Source organism: Paralichthys olivaceus, chromosome 13 (genome assembly GCF_024713975.1).
Source record: "Paralichthys olivaceus isolate ysfri-2021 chromosome 13, ASM2471397v2, whole genome shotgun sequence".
NCBI classification, from domain to species: domain Eukaryota; kingdom Metazoa; phylum Chordata; class Actinopteri; order Pleuronectiformes; family Paralichthyidae; genus Paralichthys; species Paralichthys olivaceus.
This window is the reverse complement of record NC_091105.1, coordinates 19,309,906-19,333,386: the sequence shown is the minus strand read 5'-3', so window position 1 is coordinate 19,333,386 and position 23,481 is coordinate 19,309,906. Positions and strand designations below refer to the sequence as shown.

Below are 23,481 nucleotides of genomic sequence, written 5' to 3'. Positions count from 1 at the left end.
ATAGCGAGTGGCCACCCAACAAACCTTAGGCCAAGACAGGACTTCTTTGTAAAGGCACACACACACAATATGGTTGCTCAGATGGGCACACATGTTTTTTTTATATAAACAATGTCGGCACTGGACAGATAATTTGACACTTATGTCAGTTTTAAAGTCAAGACCTATGATAAGACATGATAGCAGCCACGGTGTTTCAATTCAGCATGAAAGTTACCTTCATATATAACTCTGTTGCATAAGCTTCATCATTTGCATTGGCTACAACCCCGCCAACGACCCTCAAAGGATAGGCAGTATAGATCACGGATTGGATGGATTATCATTTGCATTATGAAAACAACAGGAGTTTGATTTCATCATCATCAGAATCAGAGAGAGAGCCTGTTAAGGATGAGAGCCTCCTGATCAAACTTTTGACCTGCCTGTTTCTTCATGACTAATTTGTCATTACATAGAATGCATGTTATTTGTTCTGCAGTCTTATTTGTTATGTTTGTCATCAAGGAGAAAAGCTGCCCGACAAGGTGTGTTTGGGAGGGGCAATCAAGTCTCCACTGCATGCAGGGGGATACCTGGAGAGAGGGAGAGAGGCTGCTCTGTCAGTTTCTGATCATGAACAGACAATTGCATAGTTATGCAAAGGTAAATGGTTGTATGTGAGCAAACCTATTTGTTCTAATCTGTTTTATTGTTATTCAGTATAGTTGTATGCAAAAGCTGAAAGACACTATGGATTATAAAATAAAAACTTGACTTCTTCCCTGGAGTCCTTGTAGATGTTGCATTGTGGCTGCTGTCGCATCATGCCTGTGTATGATGATCATGGATAGTGGTGGCCGCTGATCTTGATATTATCATCTCATCTAAATTGGTTGGATTTACAACATACCTGCCAACATATACTACCATTATTGGTAATACCTCTGTCATTATACCTGCTCCCTTCATCTCTGACTTTGTCCACATACTTTAAAAATTGATACACCTCTCCAGTGATGTTAGACACTTACATTTTCTCAAGAATGTTCATTTGCTCTGTTACATGTGGCATCTGTTGCTCTTCTGTCCATCCTGGGAGAAGGATTCCTCACTTGTAGTTTTTTCTTTCTTAAGAACAAAATTTGATTTGAATTGTTATATTAATTATTATTAATATGAATAATTGTAAATACTGATATCAGCCTAAGCAGGTCATCATGTAAGACACGAACTGTTTCACTAATGGCAGCACTTTGGAGGCTCAACCGCAAAACACAGCTGGAGACCAACTGACACTTGTATTTTACCTAATTTAATTCTCTGATACCTTTTGAACTGTCGATGGATGACTTGGTGTTTGTTAATTCCTCTGGTTTGCACCAGGAAAAAAACAAGAAAGTTCTAGTAGTTGTGTAAATTATCGTTATTCTCTCTCAGCGTTTAACACATATTTGAAACTGACTCTTAAATGAGTAACTTTTAGCTGGGAATCTCTTCTCACTGGAGCTCCTCAGCATCACTGTCAAGTCAGCCTTGACACATTATGTTAATTCCTGTTTAAAAGCCTATTAAAAGACCATGCAAGCCACTCGTGCTAAATGATGTGCTAAACGACATTACAAGTAAGTGGCTGCTGAGCTATTAATGTTAATATTAGATTTACTATGGTGTTAGTCTGTTAATAATTTGAAACATCAGCAAACAGAGATAAATAAAATAACATAATATTAGCACCAGTGCAGTGCCCATTTAAACCTTTGTAAATGCTCCAGAGCTACTTCAAAATTATTCCTCTTCATTAGTGAATCCTCAGTTAACTGTCACTCTTTATTGTTTATGTGCTGGATGTTGTGTGCAGAGCTTTTTATGAACAGTCTATAGTGCTGTGAAGTTTTAAAACTTTGAGTTTATCATACCTGGTTTATCTGCAACAAAGATTTTATAGTTAATGTTTTTCATGAAATAAAACAGCAGTTATGCTATTTCAGAGACAAGTTAAGCAATCAATACAATCTTCAGCTTCCGTTTAAATCTTTTTAAAATAAAAGCTGTGCATCTATGTGCGGCACATTCTCTATAACATTAATATTGAATGTTTTACCTGTTGAAATTGCACCAAAGTCAGCACTGCGTTTCCCATGACCACTAAGAAAACACTTTCAGAATGTGACATCCTTAAGATTAAAGGTTCACGAGATTAATTTCACATACAGACACACAGAACAAGAGACAGACAGAGGTTTAGGTAGTTTCTTTAGGTTATGCTTTGAAAATGTGCAAGGTGTGATTGTCAAAAGTAATATATATGTATTCAGATCTGACACTGCTCTAAACTTGATGTTTGGTCACCTTCTTTTTTTAACTGCAACTGAATGTTTCATGAGATTCTCCAACAGTTTTTCCACAACGTATACATGTGTTTATGTCCCAGGTATCAGCACTGCATTCCTTCTAATCACACTGATGTGGCATAAGTTTCATTCAATTTTAAATTCCTAACAAAAACTTAAAGTCCACTTCTGATTCAGAGACAATCCCTGCAGGAACCCTCAGATAGTTAGAGCATCTCTGTACATGAATGTTACCTTCTTATGTGAAAACAAGACATGTATTTGTTCCTCCTCTCTGTGCAAGTAGAGGTGGTGGAGTGGGAGCGAGTCTGCAAGTCCTGATACATCGTATAACAGCTTTCAGTACTGTAGCTGTGGAGCCGATGTTCTAGCCAACAGTGCAGAGTTAACAAAACAACAAATCAAACCGAAGCTGAGCTCCAGGACCTTGGGGAACCAGACGCAAAGGTGCACAGTAATCTTCCCATGTCTTCTGTTGTAAGAGATTCGCAAAAAAGTGTTTTACAATATTCATTGAGAAGAGACTGTGAAATTCATTATTACAATTTCCATAGTACATGATACGACATTGATTCTGGACCCATATTATAGTGTTTAAGTTATTTTAAGTCATTTGTGACCAACTTAATTTGCACTCACTAGTTGAGATGCTGTGAAGCTGACTATTTGGCCTCCGAACATTTTCAATTCTCATTAAACCTCAGAATTTTGCACATCATGGTTCTGTGATTGCATTACTGAGCACTCACGTGTTTGTCGCGACACTTGCAATCATTGCTCACCTCTCAGGACATACAAAATGGTCTGTCTTTTAAAATTCTACAGTTTGTGTCAGTATAAAACTAATATCTGCATTTTTCACAAGTGTAATTTTGTTGCACCAATTAACTTAATCACTATTATCAAGAACAGTTCTCACATCTGCCTCCTGCTGCTTCCCTGAACCCTGCAGCCAGCCAGTAGTACAGGTTTCAGATCCTGCTAAACAATCCGACAAGCATGTTTGAAGTTGCAGTTTTACAGTGTTTATGGTTTGATCACCACTGCCACACCAAGCTCTGAATCTTTACATTGACTGATGGACTTTCCGGAAGAACAAGGGTCAGTCCTAGCGGTTAGTGAACAGAACAAACTGAGAAAATCTTTGTTAACTAATGACTAAGGAAAGAAAAATCATACACGTGATGTTGCTTGATCAGATGCGCGCTGGAAACTTTGGGCGACGCAGACATGGAGGCATGGAGGACTTTCTTGCATTGACAATGCTCGAGCAGAGAAGTTCGACCCAGAGCAGATAGTAAAGGAGTTTAAGGTGCACTTGTTTTAACTCACTGAACAGAGATTGTTAACAACCACGTGTTGCCTAACAACACAGCAGCGTGCCTGTGTGCTCTCTTTTGGTCGTGTCCTGCTCTGTTATCTTTAAAATGCTATCAGAGGCTCCAGCAGCAGCCATATTTCGTACCACAGACAGAAAACACAGAGGAAAAGACTTATAAACACCAGCTTTTACAACACGACTTGCACACTTAAGAATATTATTGGCACTCAGAGCCTCAGGCCCAATGGTCCACTTATATTCAATCAACCTGCATCAAATTACACACAATCATAGATATCAGTTCCCTAAATATAACTCATAATTCCCTCGAAAATGTTAAAAACATCCTGTCCTGGATCTGCCCCTTTGTCCAAAACCACACCAAATATGAATGTGCTCTTTCTTGGCCCATTTCCCATTCTTCCACCAAGTATCAGGGACATTTCTTCAGTAGTGTAATTTGCCAGTAGCTCAGTAATTCGGATAAATTACCAACCAACAAACAAACAAACAAACAAACAGACAGGGGTGAAAACATTATCTCCTTGCAGAGGTAATCAATAAATCCAACTGTACTCGCTTAAATAATATAACGTTTAACCTATCTGCTTCGCCGTGTATACATTTAAAACAATGTTTAATTTGAAAATACATCATATGGTGACTTAATTTCATAAGGGGATGATTGTGGCTCAGGAGGTAGAGCGGATCATCCAAAGATCCTTGGATGATCTGCTACGCCAAAGTGGATCTGATGGCTGTGCAGGAAGTGTATGAGTGATGTGGGATAGAGAAAGTGCTGGGCAAAGATGCACTGAATGAAGGTGATTGAGTGAGTGGATAAACTTTAATGTAAAGATCTTTGAGTGGCCATCCAGACTCAAAAAACTATATTAACACAGACAATTTACCTTCAGCACTTTTACCTGCTGCCAAACCCAAAAGCAATACAACCTTCAACTAGTTATGGATTCTTAACTTCAGACTGCTGCTTATAACACCCAGTGTGTGTTATGTTCACTGCTGTCGGGAAATTAGATGTTTTACATTTCCTGTGTGTTTGTGTGTGTGTGTGTGTGTGTGTGAGATGCTACTGTAGACGTCTTGGAGTGTGCACTTCGGATGTTATCCCAGTGAAAGTGAACGAGTAAACACAATGTGGTTTAGCTTTTGTGCACACAGCATTTAGCGTGTGTGCGAGTGTAGCCTTGAACTGCTCTCTGCTTGCCAAAGTGTTTTGCATAGTTTTCAAAGGCCCCTAATCAAAAGAATCCAGGAAGCGGAGGGAAATGGCACACACTTTTTGTCAGCACAAAAAACAACTTTGCTTTTCTGAAGCTTTCTCGAGCACCACATTTTACACGTACTGTTTATGATACAGTGTTGACACTAAACACAAGTGGCTACACAAGGAAAAAACAATTCCGCACTCAGTCACATTTGTAGCTTTGTCAGCTCAACCTGGAAGAGAGTCAACTGTAACCGAGTCAGATCAGATACTAGAATGTAGCTCAGGAACATTATCGCATTATTATTTCATTCCTTCTCTACCACTGGGTGGTGGTGTGAAATGTTGCTCTTTGCAGGGGCAGAGACCATGAAGAGATGTGTTAAGCAAGAACATATTGTTGTTCTAAAGCAACTGACAATGCACATATGATGTAACAAAGATATATAGACAAACGTAAGTTGCATTATTTTGAGGTTGAGCAGAAAGGAATTAAAACAAAAACATCATTAGCTCCAAGTGAAAACGTTGAGAGTATAAACTTCAGGGGCTCTGCTGGAAAACAACACTAATGAGAGTGCTAGGACTAAGCCAGAACAGTAAAGCTGTGAAGCATAACAATGCTTAAATAAAGAATTAGCTCACGTTTGTCTGCTTGGATCTAAAAACTCAGTCCACACACACACACACACACACACACACACACACACACACACAGGAAAACCTTATTTAAGCCATATTCAGACATGACCTGCAGATAAAATCCGGACTTTATTCTTCACACATGCACAACGCAACAGGAGGTTCTCTGCACAGACACTTTGACAAAGGCATCAAATCCTCCTCAGTATTGAGGTGACGGGTGGAGCAGCCTTGAGCAGCAGACAGAGGCAGGAAGTGACGTTTGAACTCCGCATTTGACATCACGTGATTTCCACACACAGACACCAGCGTCAGCTCTCATCACCACAAACTCTCTTCATCGATGTCCTCTACATTTGTGTCACCCCTTTTTCATCGGGAGATATTTTTTTCTTTTTTCTTTCACATTTTTGCATCTGTCACACGTTAGAAGTGTCACCAAGCGCACACACACACACACCCTTGATGTGAATCCAGCGGGGATCCCCTGCTATGTTCACACATCAGGATTGCTAAGGACTTTATACGAGGGGGCCAGGCAGAGACTGAGGAGTGTCTCACTCTGACATTAGCTTTTACTCATGCACCTTCACCAGAGAAAGCACAGAAGAGCTGCTGAGTTCAGGGCAGGTCTGAAAGCGTCTTTAGTAGAGCTGCTAGCTCAGCTACGACACAGGGTAAACAAAGTGACTTTCAGATCACCATGAATTCGCTTTCTAGGATCTGTCAAAGCACCACCTTACTCCCTGTATAGGAGAAAGTGAAGAGTCTGGTGATAACTTCTCAAAGCTGTGTACCTCTGACTGTCAGCCCTGCACTGGTGGCCACGCTACAATGAGGTGGTCATTCTCATCAGAGTCCACTGTCACTCCTACACATACATGAGGCAGTTATTACTCCTTCAGTATTCCATTGTATTTTTGCATGTGCCTGAATATATGGGATCTAGCAGAAATTGATGGAGTAATTACCCTTTAGTTAATGTCTCTGAGAAGAGCGGATGCAGGTGCTGAAGAAAACTGCGTCAGTCCGGTTCAAAGGGTAAAATTTGTAAAAAAATGTTTGGACACATTAAGCATTAATGTTTTTTTCATGGGTAACCTGCAAGTCTATGTCCTTATCTTGACATTTAGAGACTTGTGACATGATTTTTCAGGTATAAAGGTGACATCATAAAACTCACTGGCTCTAAAATCAACCACAGACAATGCATTGATACATTACTCATGAAACTGAGGAGGGACTTACATAGAGTTTCTCTTCTATCTTCTATCATGATAAATAGCCAGACATGGATTTCATGTAAATTCATAGTAATTGTTAGAAAGTTAATTTATCATAGTAAATATATGCGGTGTCCTGCAATTTTCTTGTGAAATGTAACCATGCAATCACTTCGGATGATACAGCCGTAAGGCAGCACGTTTGTTTTATTCGTCTCTCCCTTCTTTTGACAAATGCCTCTCTCTTCAACAGTATATCAAACACATCATCCCAATAAGCTTCATCTGCTTGGTGTAATCACCATACTGGAGGGTGTCCTCCCATCTGTCTTATGGCTAATGTAAAACAAGTCATGCTTGTACAGCCTGGGGACATGGAGCTCAGTGCCACGGCCGTGTAAAGGGCTGGTGGCTCTCCCTTAGACTCTACCAGCCATCAGCCCATTACACACACAAGGTGAAATAACCAGCACTGTCTTTAATAAGATGTGATTTTATTAGCTAACAAGCAAGACACATCTGCGGTGTGTGTTTACTTATTAAATTATTCAGTGTTATTGTAGCGACGGTCCACCGGGAATGTCCCTGCTTCGAAGATGAGTGAGATGCTTCAGTGCTTCAGAGAATATCCTGTGCAGACATTTACATAATTAGCCACCATTAGACTTGTATTTTAGAGCAGAAGTTGATAATTACCCAAACAAAAGGTATTTTACCATTCTTTCACCGTCTCGACTAGCAATTGTGATGCGGGCACATATCATCTGTGAACATGCTGCACTGAATCAACAAAGACTGATGATGAGTCTGATCAAAGCCCGACATCCATCATTCCAACAGTGTGTTTTTAACTCCTCAGAAAGGATCTGTGGACACAATGTGTTTACTCAGTGGAAGACAAATGCTCTCTGCATCCACCTGGATTCATTAATACATAAACAGAGTAATGGCAAATGACTTGGCTACGTGTTACAAAAAGAGAGAACCAGTGGCTCTTGTGGTAGAAGCTGTTGTGCAATACCATAAACTGTTTAAAAGATAGATTGTCATGTTGCTACTTCTTTCTTCCTACTTTACAATAATGAAGCCAATAAATGCCCTTGATATGGGTGCTGGTTGGAGCCATAGTCATGAAGTTTCACCAAGTTTTGAACAACTGATTAGAAACAAACTAACATTAGAGAAAAAGCAACTGTCACAGCTAGTTTGAATTTTGAGTTTTGAATTAAGAATAACTGATTAATTAAATTAAAGAACTCAAGTAGTAACCAGTCCACCCAAAAACTCTAACCAGCAACACTTGTATACCTTAATACCAACCTAGCCCATAATGCACAAAAGACTTGGACTGTCTGACCTGAGGCTGTGTCTTGTGGATGCAGAGGGACCTCAGCCTTGGTGAGACGATTACAAATCACATATGCTGCGTCTTCCACCAACTGTTGTTTTCATTAATTCATGTGGTGAAATGATAAAGAGACTGTGCTACGATCATCACAGCAGTTTTCTTATGCACTGGTGTGAGCATGTGTGAGGACCAAAAACAAGCTCATGAATCACAACCTGTGTGTGAACACGACCTGCGAACACATTTGTACTTATTGCACAGATGGATGATAAAAGGTGTGGAAAGAAGCACAATCTCAAATCTGTCCGAGTGCCTCTGATGGATGTCATGTGGGAAAATTATAAGAAAAAAAGAAATTGAAGCAAACAGATCTAGTACAGGGAAGTTTTCAAAACTTGGATGGATTAACACAACACCCTTGATACACAGCAGGTATTCTGTATGATCCTACACTGAGAGGATTACCACGCAGAGGCTTGGCAGGGGCAAAGCTGTTACTGCTGCATGGTTACAGGCCATTTCACTGGCAAAACAATACAGCAGCATGTGATCATGGTGACAGTGGCTCAGCCTCAAAGTAGGAAGTTACTGGGTTTCAGCATGACCTTCCCTCCTGGGACTTCTCTTAATCTCTTTGTTGTGCAAGGTCACACAGGTTGAGCAAAGTGGTAATTTTCTTTAAGCTTAAATAGTAGACTATATATATATATATATATAGTATACTACAGTATATCTCAGTCGAGTGAGATACTCGTGACCAATCTCGGTGCTTCCAGCTTCTCATAACCCTGATCAGAAGTCAGTTTGAAAATAAATGAATAATCCTCCATTTGAGGCTGATTCTGAAGACAAACTGAGCTACTTTTAATCAAACTGCCACAGAATCATTTACAAAGCCCAGCCAAGTTCACGTTTTTCAGGATGAAAATACAAACAAATCCAGTTTTTGATCTGATGATTAAATGAAAATGTCAAAGAATCATCAAAGTTTTAACAGTTTACCCTTAATGCAAAATGTAAAGTTCAAAGATTGCAAGAATCATAGACAGAATTTGTCTGGATTTTTGTACTGACTACATATCTAAAGAAAGTATTTTGGAAATTAATTCAACATTTGTCTTAATAATTCACTCAGGAGGGAAGTGGTAAACAGATTGCTCCACTGCCTGCCTAGCATAGCTGAACATGAGACGGTTGATGAGAAGTTGCTTTCGGTGTTGAATTAGTCACAGGTAGTTACCATGATTTGTGGTAGCCACTTCCCTTTTACTAAACAGTTGAGTACTCTAATGGCATTTTATTGTGGCAGGGCTGCAAATACAAGAGCTCTTGGCAAAATGTCAATGGCAAAATATGGAATGATTTTGCTTCCACAGTTGACAGTCAGAATAAGCCAAAGGACAACACATAGCCCTCTGGAAGATGCAGACCAAGAGGGCAAACAGGTCGAGCTTGGCAAGCCGGAAGGCAGGCATTATATGCAAGTCAGAATTTTGGTCTCTCCTTACAAATACAGTTGTTAAAAAACAGATGAAGAAGTAGTTTAGGTTTTGATTTAACCTGGTCGAGTCTTAATCATAGAGGTGGCAGATCAGAAAACATACCAGCTCCACTTTTAAATCTAGCTTTAGACATGTAGACGTCCAAGAAAATATCTTAAACTATAGGCATGGGATTTAAAAGTGCCTGGCTTTTCCATGCTGAAAGGGTCAAACAAAATAAAATGCATTGCTGTTATATAGGAAATAAAGGATCCAGGGACAATTCTTTTTTAAATTGTCTCTTCCAAGTCCTTCAAACATAAGGTGGGCTACTAATTAATATGTTCTATTTTAATTCAACACAAATAACTAAAAAATTAACTTTTATTTTCCTGTAATGTTTTATTAATTTGGTGGTTGCATGAGGTTGATGAAGATGTGGTTAATTAATGTTTAACATGCAGCTTTAACATGTTTAATGTAGCAGCAAAATAACAACCATCTCAAACTGAAGCCTTGACAAACCGTGCTTGTACATCCCACAGTGATACAGTGCAGCAAAACCCCACATAAATATATATATATATATATATATATATATTTGGCCTAATAATCAGCTGTAACTAACCTTAAAGAAGTTCATGGTGGCGCCATCCTCTACAACCCCATACTCTATCTTCGTCTGCTTGGCCAGGTCATCGGCAGAGTCGATGGGCGACTCCATCCTCTCCACAGTGAGGAAGGCAGCCAGGTTTGCCGTGTAGGAGGAGATGATGATGAGCGTGAAAAACCACCAAATTCCTCCTACAATTCTTGTGGAGAGGGCTTTCGGCATGAGCTCAGATCCTGAACAAGAGGAGCAGAGGGCGAGGGTGAGGTCTGGTACAGCAGTAGATTGGAGAGGGGGCAGCACCTAGGCCAGGCCAGGCCAAGCCGAGCTAGGCCAGGCCATCTGCTGCCTGGATCATACTCTTAGAAACAGACACACAGATCGGACAGAGTGGGCAGGCTTGTGGCTGGACCTTGTGATTGGTAATTAATTTTACATCCGTGATATTACCTCTTGTGTACCTTGGACTGCCTGCCTGACTGTCTGTCTTTATAATGTGACAAAACTCTGCACGTGCATGGCACAGGAAAATTAATTTGCACATTTTCACAACACAGGTGCATCGTGAAGCTTGGTGACACAGTGACTACTTGGCAGGAAATTCAGCCAGCTATTCTATCTGATGGCTAAACCCAATGCTAGCTTGTTCAACAAAAATATTTATTTTTTGTGTCTTGGTTGCAAACCAAACAAATATTTTAAAGTTTTTTAAAGAGACTATTTCATAGTTGAGTTATAATTATTGATTTTTGTGTTGATTTTCTTGTGGTGCACTTTATTGTCCCTTGTCATAGGTTGTCATTTACCACTTGTTATGGAATGTCATCCTTCAAGGGGGCATTGTGCAAGATGAGCTGTGTGGATCAGTTGAGTGAGCAATACTGAATGAGTGGAACAACTTAAACAGTTGGGCAGGTGTTATGGCATTTTGGCAGATGGAACAACCACAAGGTTTCCTGGCAATTAATTCCCGATCAAACTACTTGTGAAGTGACATTGTTCTCAATCAATCACATCAATTTGAACTCCTCAGGTCACTAAAAGACCAGACCTGTCAACCTGGCTAATTGCTCAACAGTCCTTCAAATCAGGTTTTATGCAGTATGTATGTCGAGCATGTGGGAGCACATGTGCATGTGTGGAATGAGAGTGACATATGTTGTTCAGGTGAAGGAAGGTGGGCCCAGATTATAGCAGGACTATTCTCCTCAAGCGGCTTAGGCAATTGAAAGCTGGGATTTTGTACATCGACTCAGAGGGGCTGACAAAGAGTCAGAGAGATAGGAGGTTAAGAACTCTGCGCTCCACTCCCTTTGTGAGAGACTCTATCAGCACTCTCACTTTTAATCAAACTTTCTTCCCTTCTCACAGTTCCCTGAGTGAGCTGTCTAGTAGAAGGAGCATGCAGGGAAAGACATAACAAGATGGAGGAGGGGATACATTAGGTTTAACAATGATTATTTCATAGGTAAATTTAGCTAAATTATTGACTGAATCTGTTATGCCTATGCTGACTTTCAAAGGCTATGCAAATTGAAATAAACACTTTTAATCAGAATTCCTTTAAAATGCAGTTTTAGGCTAAAACATGCTACATATGTTGATAAAATGCTGTTGACAGACATAATCAATATATTCATCATCCATTGCAGTTTCTGATAAACTGTCACTATGCCATTATTACATGTGTGAATGCTAAAAAGCTCCATTGATAGTTTGGGATAAATAATACTAAGACTAAAAACACAGTATTGCATTTTGCATTCATCCACAACATAAGACTTGACAAGTTATCAAACTGTGTGGGATATGTGGCACAGTCCTAAACTAGTCGGAATCCTTATTGAATTGCAGGGACTATTTTGTGTGTATATATATATATATATAAGTGTGTGTGCGTGTATAATTTGATGATGTATGATAACCTGTACAGATCTCTCAGATCATCTTTGACAACTCTGCTTACTGCTCCCAAAGTCATATTCAATCAGTGAAAAACTGCATTTTATGCACCGAATACTATATCTGGAACAAGCACATGGGATCAAAATGCATAAAAAGTCTCTGTAGCTTCACATTAAAACTGTGTGTCTGTGTGTGTGTGTGCACATAATGACTGAAATATGCATACTCAATGTTTTCATCAGATTGTGCAAGAGCCCTGTTTCCAGCTAGACAGACATGGGTGTAGAAATGCCCTTAAACACCATTTGCATATTAGTACTTGTGCCTGCTCCACTGCTCATTAGACCTGTCAGTGAGTGGAGCGGCAAAGCAGAAGTGCAGTTTTATGGATTGTGTTGCATCGAAGGTCTCCAACAGCACCAGAACAGCTGTCATAACTGTCATCACAACTGCTCGGCACTGCTGTGGCTTTTTATAGCACCAAACCATTAATTCATCCCACGTACCTGTAAACCATAGTCCCTGTGATATTTCAGTCATTATGTTTAATGTCTAAAATATTATTTATTATAATTGATAGTTCTTAATCTGAAACAGATTTTGCAGGAAAGCTAATTCCTAATTCACAACTGAGCAAAACATTGAATTATCGCTGATAGGTAAACAATGGCTCAAATGTAAATAAAATAGATAAAGTTCATTACACACAGTTTTTTTAATCAAGCTCATAAAAGACCTATTTCTTGAAATTGTGCAGATGGCTTAACAGATATTCAAGATAATACCACTCTCAGAAAAAATGTCAAAACACTTTAAAGACAAGGTTTTGAAAAGATTCCCCTCAGAGCTGGTTACAGAAAAACATGTTTCTGATGTATGTGGATATATCTAAACATAGGTAGCAGTGTATGTGCATAAAACACCTTACGTGTGGATGATTTTTATCAGTCGAGGATCAAAGTGCTTCAGTTAGCAATTGCCTTTGATTAAACCATATTTAATGCTATTTAATAATGTATTAGTCAGATTATTTTCATCATCATATTGATAGCCTACATGCATTACTTACTTATTATCAATGTATTGAATGAATATGTTTACTGTTAGTCTGGGACCTTTATCCTTAATGTAGCAATTGTTCTATATAGAGCTATTTTTATGGTGAGTTATGTATTATGAGTCTGAGGTGACCCCTTTAAACTTAAGTAATTGGATAAATATAAGCAGAGGAGAATATGGTTTTGAAAGTAAACAAAAAGCTGTAAAAGACATTAACTCAAGGTTAAGTAAAAGTATATAAGTGATTGTGTTATTGAAACATCTAGTGATGGTAATCTCACAGAGGTAAAAAGCTGAGGCTGGCCCCGCTACTATCATGAAAACAGTGGCTTTTGTATCAGTGGTACCAGCTCCTGAAAAAACATTTTTTATTGAACCTCTTATTAGCCTCCCGCTATAGAAGCAAAGTCACCAAGGTTAACCACCAGCCACCTACTTTGTCCATTTATCCAAACAAAAACAAAACAGAAAAATCCAAGAAACAGACATGAACATAATCACATATTCATCAGTGCTACTAGCCAAGGATTCTGCTTGTTCTGTGTCGGTCCCATGACAAGCTTTCAAATGCAGGTTCGTACAAATGTGGAACATGTTACCAGTTTCTCTGGGCTCCTTATCCTGTTCCACCTCCGACACCAGAACAAAGAAGAGGAGAGACCCACTCAGAGAAGCGAGTCGAACCCAAACAGAGCCTGGTTGGGGCTGACTGTCATGTACCCAAGGTAACGTCATGACCAAACAGCACATCCCACAGTTTTCTGGGGGGCGGTGCTAGCCACCGGGCAGGGGAGCCTCTCTACAGTGTAGACCAGCACGGTGCCATGCAGACACTGTGTGTTCCTCCAGTCTAATCCCTCAGCCTTTTGGCCCTCAGCCACATCTTCTCAACTGGTCAACCCTCCAGATCTGTCCTGTTGGCTTTTATTTAAAAAGAATACTCCACTACACCATCCGGTAGCTAAAAACATTCACATACATTTTTGTTAGTTATAAGATGTTTTATGCTCAATGTTAATGGTATTGTTTTTTTTGGATGGTGAGGTTACAGTCAAGCCAGGCATCATATTTATCTTAAATCATTTAAATACTTGCATCTCATGAATCAAATAAATGAAAATATGTGAAAACAAGTTTGTGGCTATCTGTGGATTTTAGTAAACATGCATTAGAAGTAAGTGATATCATGCAGCCAGCCAAGAAAAGATTAGTTATAAGCTATAAAATCCATGGAAAGATTAAGATGTCTGTGGACAAGAGGATCACTTCACCAAGGAATTGTTTTGTCCTCACTTACCTCTGGTGGTATCTAGTCATAAAGACAACATAAATCATTTTAATATTGTAGTATTATTCTTCATCTGCCTTAGATACATCTGAGGATTTAGGCAAACATGGACCACCTCAATGAGGCAAATGGACAACAATTTATGGCAGAGAGGCTTTCTAACACATGGTTAAGGCTATTAAATGTTTAACTATCCTAAACCAACAACAAAGTACTTTTGTTTCCTAACCCTAAACAAACTATGACTGGAAAATGTCTACTAAAATACCCAATAGAAGACAACAGGTCAACTATGTTAGGTAAAAACCTTTTTCATTTTCATATTTGCACTGTCCTGTATGCCATTTTCTACTGAAATCACTTCTGGTGTAAGGGTGAAGTGACCCTTTGAAGCAGCTTTGACTGTAGCAGTTAGCTCTGAGTGCAGGGAGACATGCTTTCCAAACCCTAACATCTCCACAACTTATAAATATGTTGTAGCCTACTGTCAATAGCTCAGAAAAAAACATATGCAACATATCGCCATTGTGACAAGCATTGTGAAGAATATAAGGTTTCCAAACTGAACCCTTTTTCAAATATTTTTCAGACTAAAGATGCCAACTAGTTGAGAAGATTTGGCATTAGTTTGGCAGAAGGAAACAAAACCAAACAGGCAGGATAAGCTTCTGAGGTCACATTCTCATTCAATTTCACCCATCTGATTCATCTCAGGGTTTTTGGGTGGGTACACTTACCTGTTCAAATGGCTGTGAATGGGTGGGGAAAGGGCGAGGGGAGGGTAGGGAGGAGTTAGGGAAACATGCACCATCCTCATTCACTGATCACATCACTCAAATCCCACTCAGTCCATCCTGCTGGATACTACCAGTGAAGCATCTAGCTACATGCACAGAGGCCCCCATGCATGGTCATGGGCCTGGTCAAAGGGCAAGGTTGACCCCCAGCAAAAAGTGGGACTTGTGCTAGAAAAAGGGGGCAGGCAGAGGCGTCTACCTTGCTGCATGAGAGCTCCAACTCCGAACCAGAAACTATTTAGCAGGGTGAAATTGTTTTCCACTACATCCGAGTCAGGGTTGCAAGGGTGGGGGTTATACCACTCGTAGGGACTAAACCTGCGACAGTTAACAGAGAACACACAAATATGTATAATTGTACTGTAGTTGCATGGACACACAACAATTAAAGAGACCAAGGGTGGTCGTCCTACCTGGGGAGACAGGGGAGAGAAAACACAGTTAAGTTAGTCATGTCCAGAGATGACACACTGCAAATCTAGCCTGAGAACAATAATACAGTAATAACCAATGATCCTTGCTTTCCCTTTGTGTTCATACACAATGCTATGCTGTTGAATGTAAAAATAAGACATTTATTTAATTACTTTCAAATGCTGATCATTATTTTATTTTACTGAGAATCCTGTATGTCAAAATAAAACCTCAAGAATGATACTGATTTAAATATCTCTTGTGTATTGTTCAATTTGAATAACATGCAATAGGTGGGGAGTTGGCTCAAATGAATGCCACTCATATTCCAAAAGTGGCTCCTCATGTGGGTGTGCTCATATCAAAGGCAGTTCCCTCAGTAATTTAATCGATGGTGTCTGAAAATAACTCCATTGTCAGACGAGAAAGGAAACTAATAATCCCTATAATCTTGGAGAAGCATTAATATTCAGCAGATCAAACGGCTCATTCCCATCATGCCCACGCCAGCCTCGGCACTCCCCCGCACTCGATGCACTCCTCAAGCAGAGAGATTTTTCATTTATTCATGTTAAATAAAAGTGACATTACATTAGTAAAGGTTGATTGGTCTACAATTAAGCATCCTGACCTGATTTGGTTTGTGCTCGAGTAGAGGGGGGGAACCGGGGCCCTATCTTGACTCAAGCTGTTTAACAGACACCACGGTTTGACTAATCAAATTGAAATGCATAATATAGGACTCGTCCCAGTGTGGGTCTTTTTACTGTGCCTGGAAGTCACGAATGATCACCTTGAGTGGATGTAACATCTGCATGGAGGATAATACCAATGAAGCTGCTATGCCTCTGCATTTCAAGATTTTCATCTATTGTCCTCTGGGTAAAATACAGACGCACTGCATTGCATAAGATGATACATGACTCCATATGAAGATGTATGGCTGTATCGATAAAATGACAGCATCATAACTGTACCTTGTCATTGACTAATGGGCTTTGCCATTATAATGTGGTTAGTGGGGTTCCTTTATCACCCCTACAGTACTCAGGAGGATATTGTGTGTGTAGCTCAAGGACCTCTGAATGTCCCCTGATTTCTGCTTTAAAAGAATCCTTGGCCTTAAATCAATCCATCTGCTCACTCAATTTGCCCCAGATTTGCTTGCTTGTCAATTTGCAGTGCCAAATTGAGTTCAACTGAACTGCCGCCTCGCCGTGGCGGGTGTGACTATGTGACCCAATCCCTTGCACAGAGGTCTCTGAATACATTTCCCCCCGATCGTGTCACGAAAAGCCAATTACAGCTTACCATGAACATGGATGAGCAAAGTTGCCATCAGAGCCGTGCTGGATCATGGGAGTGGGTGGATGTTAAGGGAACACTGAACCAGTGGCGTTTACAGCAGACAGCACAGCTTAACCTGTCTCTCACTATAGCACTGTGCTTGGTCTGTTTGCTGTCATTTTGATCCAATTACACTGCCCTTACATTATCTCAGGTCATCTGTGCTCCAGAGGCAGAAACTTTGAGCAAGGTCAGCGCAGAGATAAGTGTGGACAAAAAAAGCAAGGATTTCACCAGTGGTGCAGAAACAATGTGAGTTTTTTTTTATTTAATCTTTCTACAAGGGCAGGGTCAACCTGCAGAATAATCCAGCGCCATTCACCTGAAATCGCCAATGGCAGGACGGATGAATCAACAGGGTCAAAATAGCCCTGTTGCTGTGTGACAGGATGACTGACCCTGTACGAACATTTCAAAAATGATGTAAAAAATCCTGCAGTGTGCAATCAGTATACTTCTGATGACCATTGTTGCATGTTGCAGTCGGGTTGACAGGCAAACCTATTTTAAAAGCACTTGGAAAATGTTCGACAATAATGAAAAGTACAGGCTAAATAATGGGTTGTATGAGTAATTGAAAAAGGGAACATGAACTAAAGTTAAACTACTGCGTACAACAGCTCTGGTTTGGCCAGTATCAAAAGCCTAATGATTTGTTGATTTTAAAGTATTAACGTTCTTTTGAAAAATATCCCTGATGTGCTTATACGTACATATCAACAGCATCCCATTCGGGGGGCTGCATGGAATTCACAAGAGAATTTCAACTACGTGATGAGGGCTGGGCCTTTAATATGAGCACACGCTAAAGGGTTTTTCATTTCAAACTGACGACAGACAGATTAAACTTTAATGTGAGGTTTTGCATGTATTTTAATATTCAAATTTTGAGTAAGACAGGCAAGAATAAGATGTCTATATCATGAGTCCTAATTATTTAGAAATTACAATAGATATTACGCAGAATCCCTCTGATCAAATACGGTCTCTGATTCTCACTTGTCAAATTGAAACTGACAATATGGAGATGGTGTAGAAAAACTGATTCTCTAGAGGCGTGATGCACTATACGGACCGATTTTCAATGATTTCATCACTTGCGATAGAAGCAGCACTGCTGTATGTTGTCATCAGAGGGAACATAAAGGCAACATTAACATCAGTAACTGGACATATCAGTGCAGCAGAGTAATCATCTGTGGAATTGGCCGACACATGGAAGACGAAGCGGCCCTGACTCTAAGGTTGTGTGTGTCAGTGCTCGTACTCAGTCACTGTCAGTTTCTCACTCCTGCAAACAGTCAGCCACACTGTACGGCACACACACACCATACATAAATAAAGCATACATAGATATAATGTGTAATGTCCACACACACACACACATATACGTTCATATATTTGTATATATACACAAGCATATATACAAATATACAAGTATAAATATAAATACACAGTGGAGCTAATCCTTGTAGTATTGTAGGTGTTGTCTTTCAAATTGAACAGTTTGCTCTCACAAACTCTTTGGGAAATGAGTGTGAGTTCTTACATGTGCGAACAGAAAGGAAGAGTAATACACTTCCTCTTCCACCATGGAAGGATTAAGTAGAGGAAGCAGGACACACAAGGCTTTTTATGAATCTGAAATAAATCTGGATGTATAGACGAAGAAGAAGATTGTCCCGGGACAAATTATCAGCTTATTTATCCTGTAAACAACCAAATTAATGTTGACATTTATCTTATTATTTATAAGCTCATATGCTGCGTTCTCACCAAACATGACACAAATTCTCACATTGCGGGATCATTTGTGTTAATAAACACAACCAGCAACAAAAGGGGGAAAACTGACTGCAGTGACTACAGTTGCTGTGTTGTATAGCAGAGGAGGCTAAAATTACTACAATTGCTGTATTACATTAGTGGAAATATGTTGTGGAAATGCTGGGGAAAACCAGCACCGTTGTGTGTGGGTCCACAAGACCACCTGGAAGAGCACACAGCCCGGGGAATTTCTCCAGGACCTTTGTCTGGATGACTGTTACCAGCCCTACCTGACCAGCGGCTGGTTTGATCACCCTCTAGCTCTAGAGTCCAGTGACTTTCATTCTCAGTGCTGATTTCCTTTCGTGACATTGCATCATGCAGATTTCAAATATTTAAACTTAGCAATAAATGTGAAATTTGTGTCCACTGCAACGGGAACGAAGTTTGCATCTACAGTGTTGAGCCAATCATTTTATGACATCCGTGTCACTCAGGGCGAAAGACGAGACATTTGCATCTGACTCTTTATGTGTTCCCATTTCATAAACAAATTGTATTGTGTTTGGTGTGAACGCACCATTATAGCCATGTGAATAATGACCTGTGTTTGTCGGGAGCAAAGGTAGTGTGTCGGTCAGAGTCTCTGAATTTTTGTTTTTCTCTGTGTGCAATGAGACTTTAGGAGGGTGGGGTTAAGGGTTAGTAAATGTTGTTGTCTTAACTATTGTGCAGACTGTGAACTATAGCTAGCAATCCAGGTTAAGACAACAAAGCTGGTCAAGATTAGTTATGAAACATCATTCACCTAACCCCATGGTAACTTTATTTTAGAGCCGGTTTTCTCGTTTATCCCTGCAGATCCCCCATGCAGACTATGATTTTCCATAGAATGTGTAGATAGTCATTTCTGTAAAAGTTGTCGTGATAATGGTCTGTGGATTAAGTAGCGTCAAGTGCTTGCTGTTTCTAGTAGATTTTGGCCTCTTAAATTTCTGTGGTAAACATAACATACTAAATTCCATTCACCTTCCTGGTCTTGGAAAATATTAGTGGGTAAGAAGTAAAAAGATATTTGACATATTATAATGTAATAGTGTCACTGCATAGGCTCCTTTTTTTAGACAGGACATTACCTCCAGATTATCTGTTGACAATATATAAACTGAATATTAGAACACTCAACTCTCATTTCATGAAATTTTATGAGACCGTTGTGTGCTACACTCTACAGCAGTAAACATGCAACTGTAGCCCAGCATGCATTTGTGTATACAGGAGAAAAAAAAGGAATAGAGTGAGGGGGACACTTATACACTTACCAAAACACTTGCTTATTGTGATATTAAATACAGATAGGTGCATATTCTGAGCCAACTTAGATGACAGTTGCCGCTTTTTATACTCTTACGTGATCATATCGCCAGTAACAATCGGAAAACACATGCGTTAACGATAAAACTGGTGGGTCACGGCTGCAAACCAGCCGAAGTCTCCCAAAAGTTTTAGAGTCAACACAAACCTTCCTTTCTCTTTCTTTTCCTTCACCATGCTTCAAACAGCCACCAAAAGCAAAGAGCCACTAGATCAAGTGGGCGAGCCTTCAAAAACGATTGGCCTGGATTCATCAACTGAAGGGATTTGTCTGAGCAAAGACGCTAAAGGAAGAGACAACCGGTGCAAACATTGTATCATTTCACAAGCCAAAGCATTCTTGATGTCGGCTGCATCACAGACCAAACTGTGGAGTAGTCTTACAAAGAAGTAAATAACAATGGACTGAGCTAATTGTACACCTGCCCATCCGTGCAAGGTTTTCTGACAGTAGTGTTAGTTAAGGTCACATTTAGTCTCAGTGCTAACAAACATCAAAATAAGAGGCAGTTAAAGCATGAGCCCCTAGATTTTTACCATAGATCTATACTCTACCCTTACTGCCCTAACCCTTCATAGAATGATGGCATCTTACCAAATTAACATATTCCTTTTACACTGTGCAATTCAATCACTTTTTATGTCTCCATGTTTCTGAACAATCTTATTTCCAAATGAAACACCGTTAGTGAACAGATCTGAGGATTTATTGAGTGCTAAAAGTCATTTGGAGTTGTACTAGCATGATTGGATCAGTGGATTTAAACTCTGCAGCACTGCCTCCATTGGTTTTGGTTTCTTTTGAACAAGTTCAATGTCGTTTGAACTTTGGTGGCACTGATTAACTGCAGTGGGAGACCTGGAATTGCAGGCCATAGCTGCACTTGGTGCAGCCGGTCAAGAGAGACAAAAGAATCCAAAGCAACTGCAGAAAATAAGGTTTAAGGGAAAGGTTCTCAGGGAACGGTGCATCACAGTTGACATCAGTTGCCAACAGTTCTTGATGCTTTGAAAGCTCAACTCAGCGCCGTCTGGACAGAAGCATCTTCATGGAATCTCAGCTGTTATGAACAAGAGAAGGTTAGCCATGAGAAAGACTGGAGATAATATTGTCATCCTCAGCAAAAGGGATTTGCCTTTTCATGCAGCATGTTGTATCTGGTGAGGTGTCTCAATGACAGTGATTTTGCTTTTAATAAAAACCAAAATAAGCAGGGAAAAAAGTGATAAACCATATTTCTGAGTCACAGTTGTGTTTGAAACAAGGTGAAGGGGAAAAAAAGAGAGAAGGAAAGACAGCATGAACTCTGAGACACTGGGGACAGCGAGGGAAAGGTGAAAGAGGGGCAGCAGCCGGTCACATCGAGCTCGACACATCCCACACGTATACTTTCATACACATATCCCAATGAGCGCACAACCTTTCTGCCACTCTCTCTGACACATACACACCACCCTGGAAACGGCTGATAGGTCTACAACTTCTCTAAGCTCTGTGTTCCTGTGTATGTCTGCATGTCTACTGATACCAATCTGAGTAGAAGCAGGCCAGGAGGACCAAGCAGCCATACCAAGATGGAATCAAGATACTCTACAAGCATATATTGATTCTCCATCAATACCTGATGTTAGAAAATATCCACCTTATCCTTTGTGGTTAAACATATTTAAAGGCAATGACGTTAAGTCTGAGCTTTAGTACATGACAACTCATTCATGTTAACACTGTCGCAGAGTGGTTCAGGATGCAGATCCTGTTATTACAGAGTTTAGCCTGTTGTTAGTCAGATGGGCAAGGCTGAGCAATGGCCGCTAAGCATGTGTCTTACTGTGTGTGAAGCTGTGATCGCTGCGAGTGACATGTTACCTGGCTATGACAAACAGCACACAACTGACACCCAAGTAAGCCAGCAGAATATACATCCAGATATCAGGCGAGAGGGGGTTGAGGAAGGAGAAGACCCCAGGGTTGGTCCCGTTGGGCTTGCGGTACAGTATACTTATACCCAGCGTCATGAAGGGCTTGGAGAAGTCAATAACCTTCTCGCGTGCGTATGTGATGGCGAGGGGAGCCACTGCCAGATCAGCTCTCTGTCAACATTAAACATAAAAGAGAAGAGGAATAGGCCATAAGTCACGAACAGGAAGCATTTAGAGGCCATCAAATTAAGGAAACAGGGTCTTTACACAAAACAGAGTCTGTCCTAAGCCACTTAGTAAGAAATTTAAAGCCCTCTTTCTCTTTCTACTCATCAAGTATGCTCCTGCTACTTAACTGCTACTAAACCTTTTTTCTCTCTGGATCCTAGATGAAAGCAATCATTTATTTTCTTTACCTGCTTTCCGCTTTTGTTAGGGTGGCTGGCAGCTGTAGCCTGTCACAGCACAATACTTTATACAATGTGCTGGGAGGTATGGAGACATAAAGGCCAACGCTTTGGTGGACCAGCACAAAAAGAACAAAAACGTAGCCCTCATACCTTTAATTTACTATTCTGCCTGATCTACAACTTTGGGGCTGTAAGACGAAATGAGCAACAATAGAACAATTAATTTTGAATTACGGCTACAGTCTAGCCAATTTAATTTTAACTCGAGATAACTTTTGAATATTAAGCTCTTTCTTGTGTTTCCATTGTATTAAACAAACCAGAACATTGTTGGATTAAGTGCATGAAAAATGCAAAAGGCAGACTGACTGCATTATTTGTATGCACTGTTTGGTAGTGTAATAAATGGTTATGTTTCAGACAACAGTTTAAAGTTGTGCTAATATATTTTTTGATTTTCCAACGCATTTACATAAACATGAGATACACTTATATCAAGGCTCAGCTGGGGTGCCTTGAACAACTTTTACACAAAATCTCCCTTTTCAAAAAAACAAATGGTAACTTTTGCCAAAAAGTTTTTTCTAAATATATATTGTCTAGTTGATACAGTAGTAAAATGGTGGAGACCACTGCTGATACCTGATCCTGGAGTAAAACTTTAATTTAGCTATAGATCTATTCAGGTGAAAAACAATGGAAGTTTGACAACTGCTACATTTTGTCAGGAGTTAGATTAAATGTTTGGTGAAGATGCTGCAGTGGAAAGCTGTTTGCATGTTGCAGGCAGTTGTTTGTGCTGTACCCTCTATGGTTATCAATGTAGCACAATTCTTTGTTTGAGAAGAAAACAAGCTGTATGTGAAAACTGTGCTTCAGAGATCCAGAGAGGGGACGTGTATGTACACTCTGTCCAGAAAAGTCCTGTCTTCATATCTGAGGTGGAAAGTGCATTGTGCTTTTGACAGTTACTACATTTCAGGCTGCACTGTGATTATAAATGCTAAACATTCA

The 23,481-nt window shown here is 40.0% G+C and overlaps 1 protein-coding gene across 5 annotated transcripts in view; it reads right to left on the bottom strand.

Annotated features, from left to right (window-relative positions):
- Positions 1-23,481, bottom strand: part of grik2 (glutamate receptor, ionotropic, kainate 2) — a 214,171-nt gene that overhangs the window by 34,477 nt on the left and 156,213 nt on the right. For all 5 annotated transcript variants that reach the window (XM_020091417.2, XM_069537204.1, XM_069537206.1 and 2 more), the window contains exons 12-14: positions 22,005-22,228; positions 15,435-15,553; positions 10,205-10,422 (exon numbers count right to left, since the gene is read on the bottom strand). In XM_020091417.2, the coding sequence (XP_019946976.2) occupies positions 10,205-10,422; positions 15,435-15,553; positions 22,005-22,228 (561 nt within the window). The remainder of the gene's footprint in view (positions 1-10,204; positions 10,423-15,434; positions 15,554-22,004; positions 22,229-23,481) is intronic.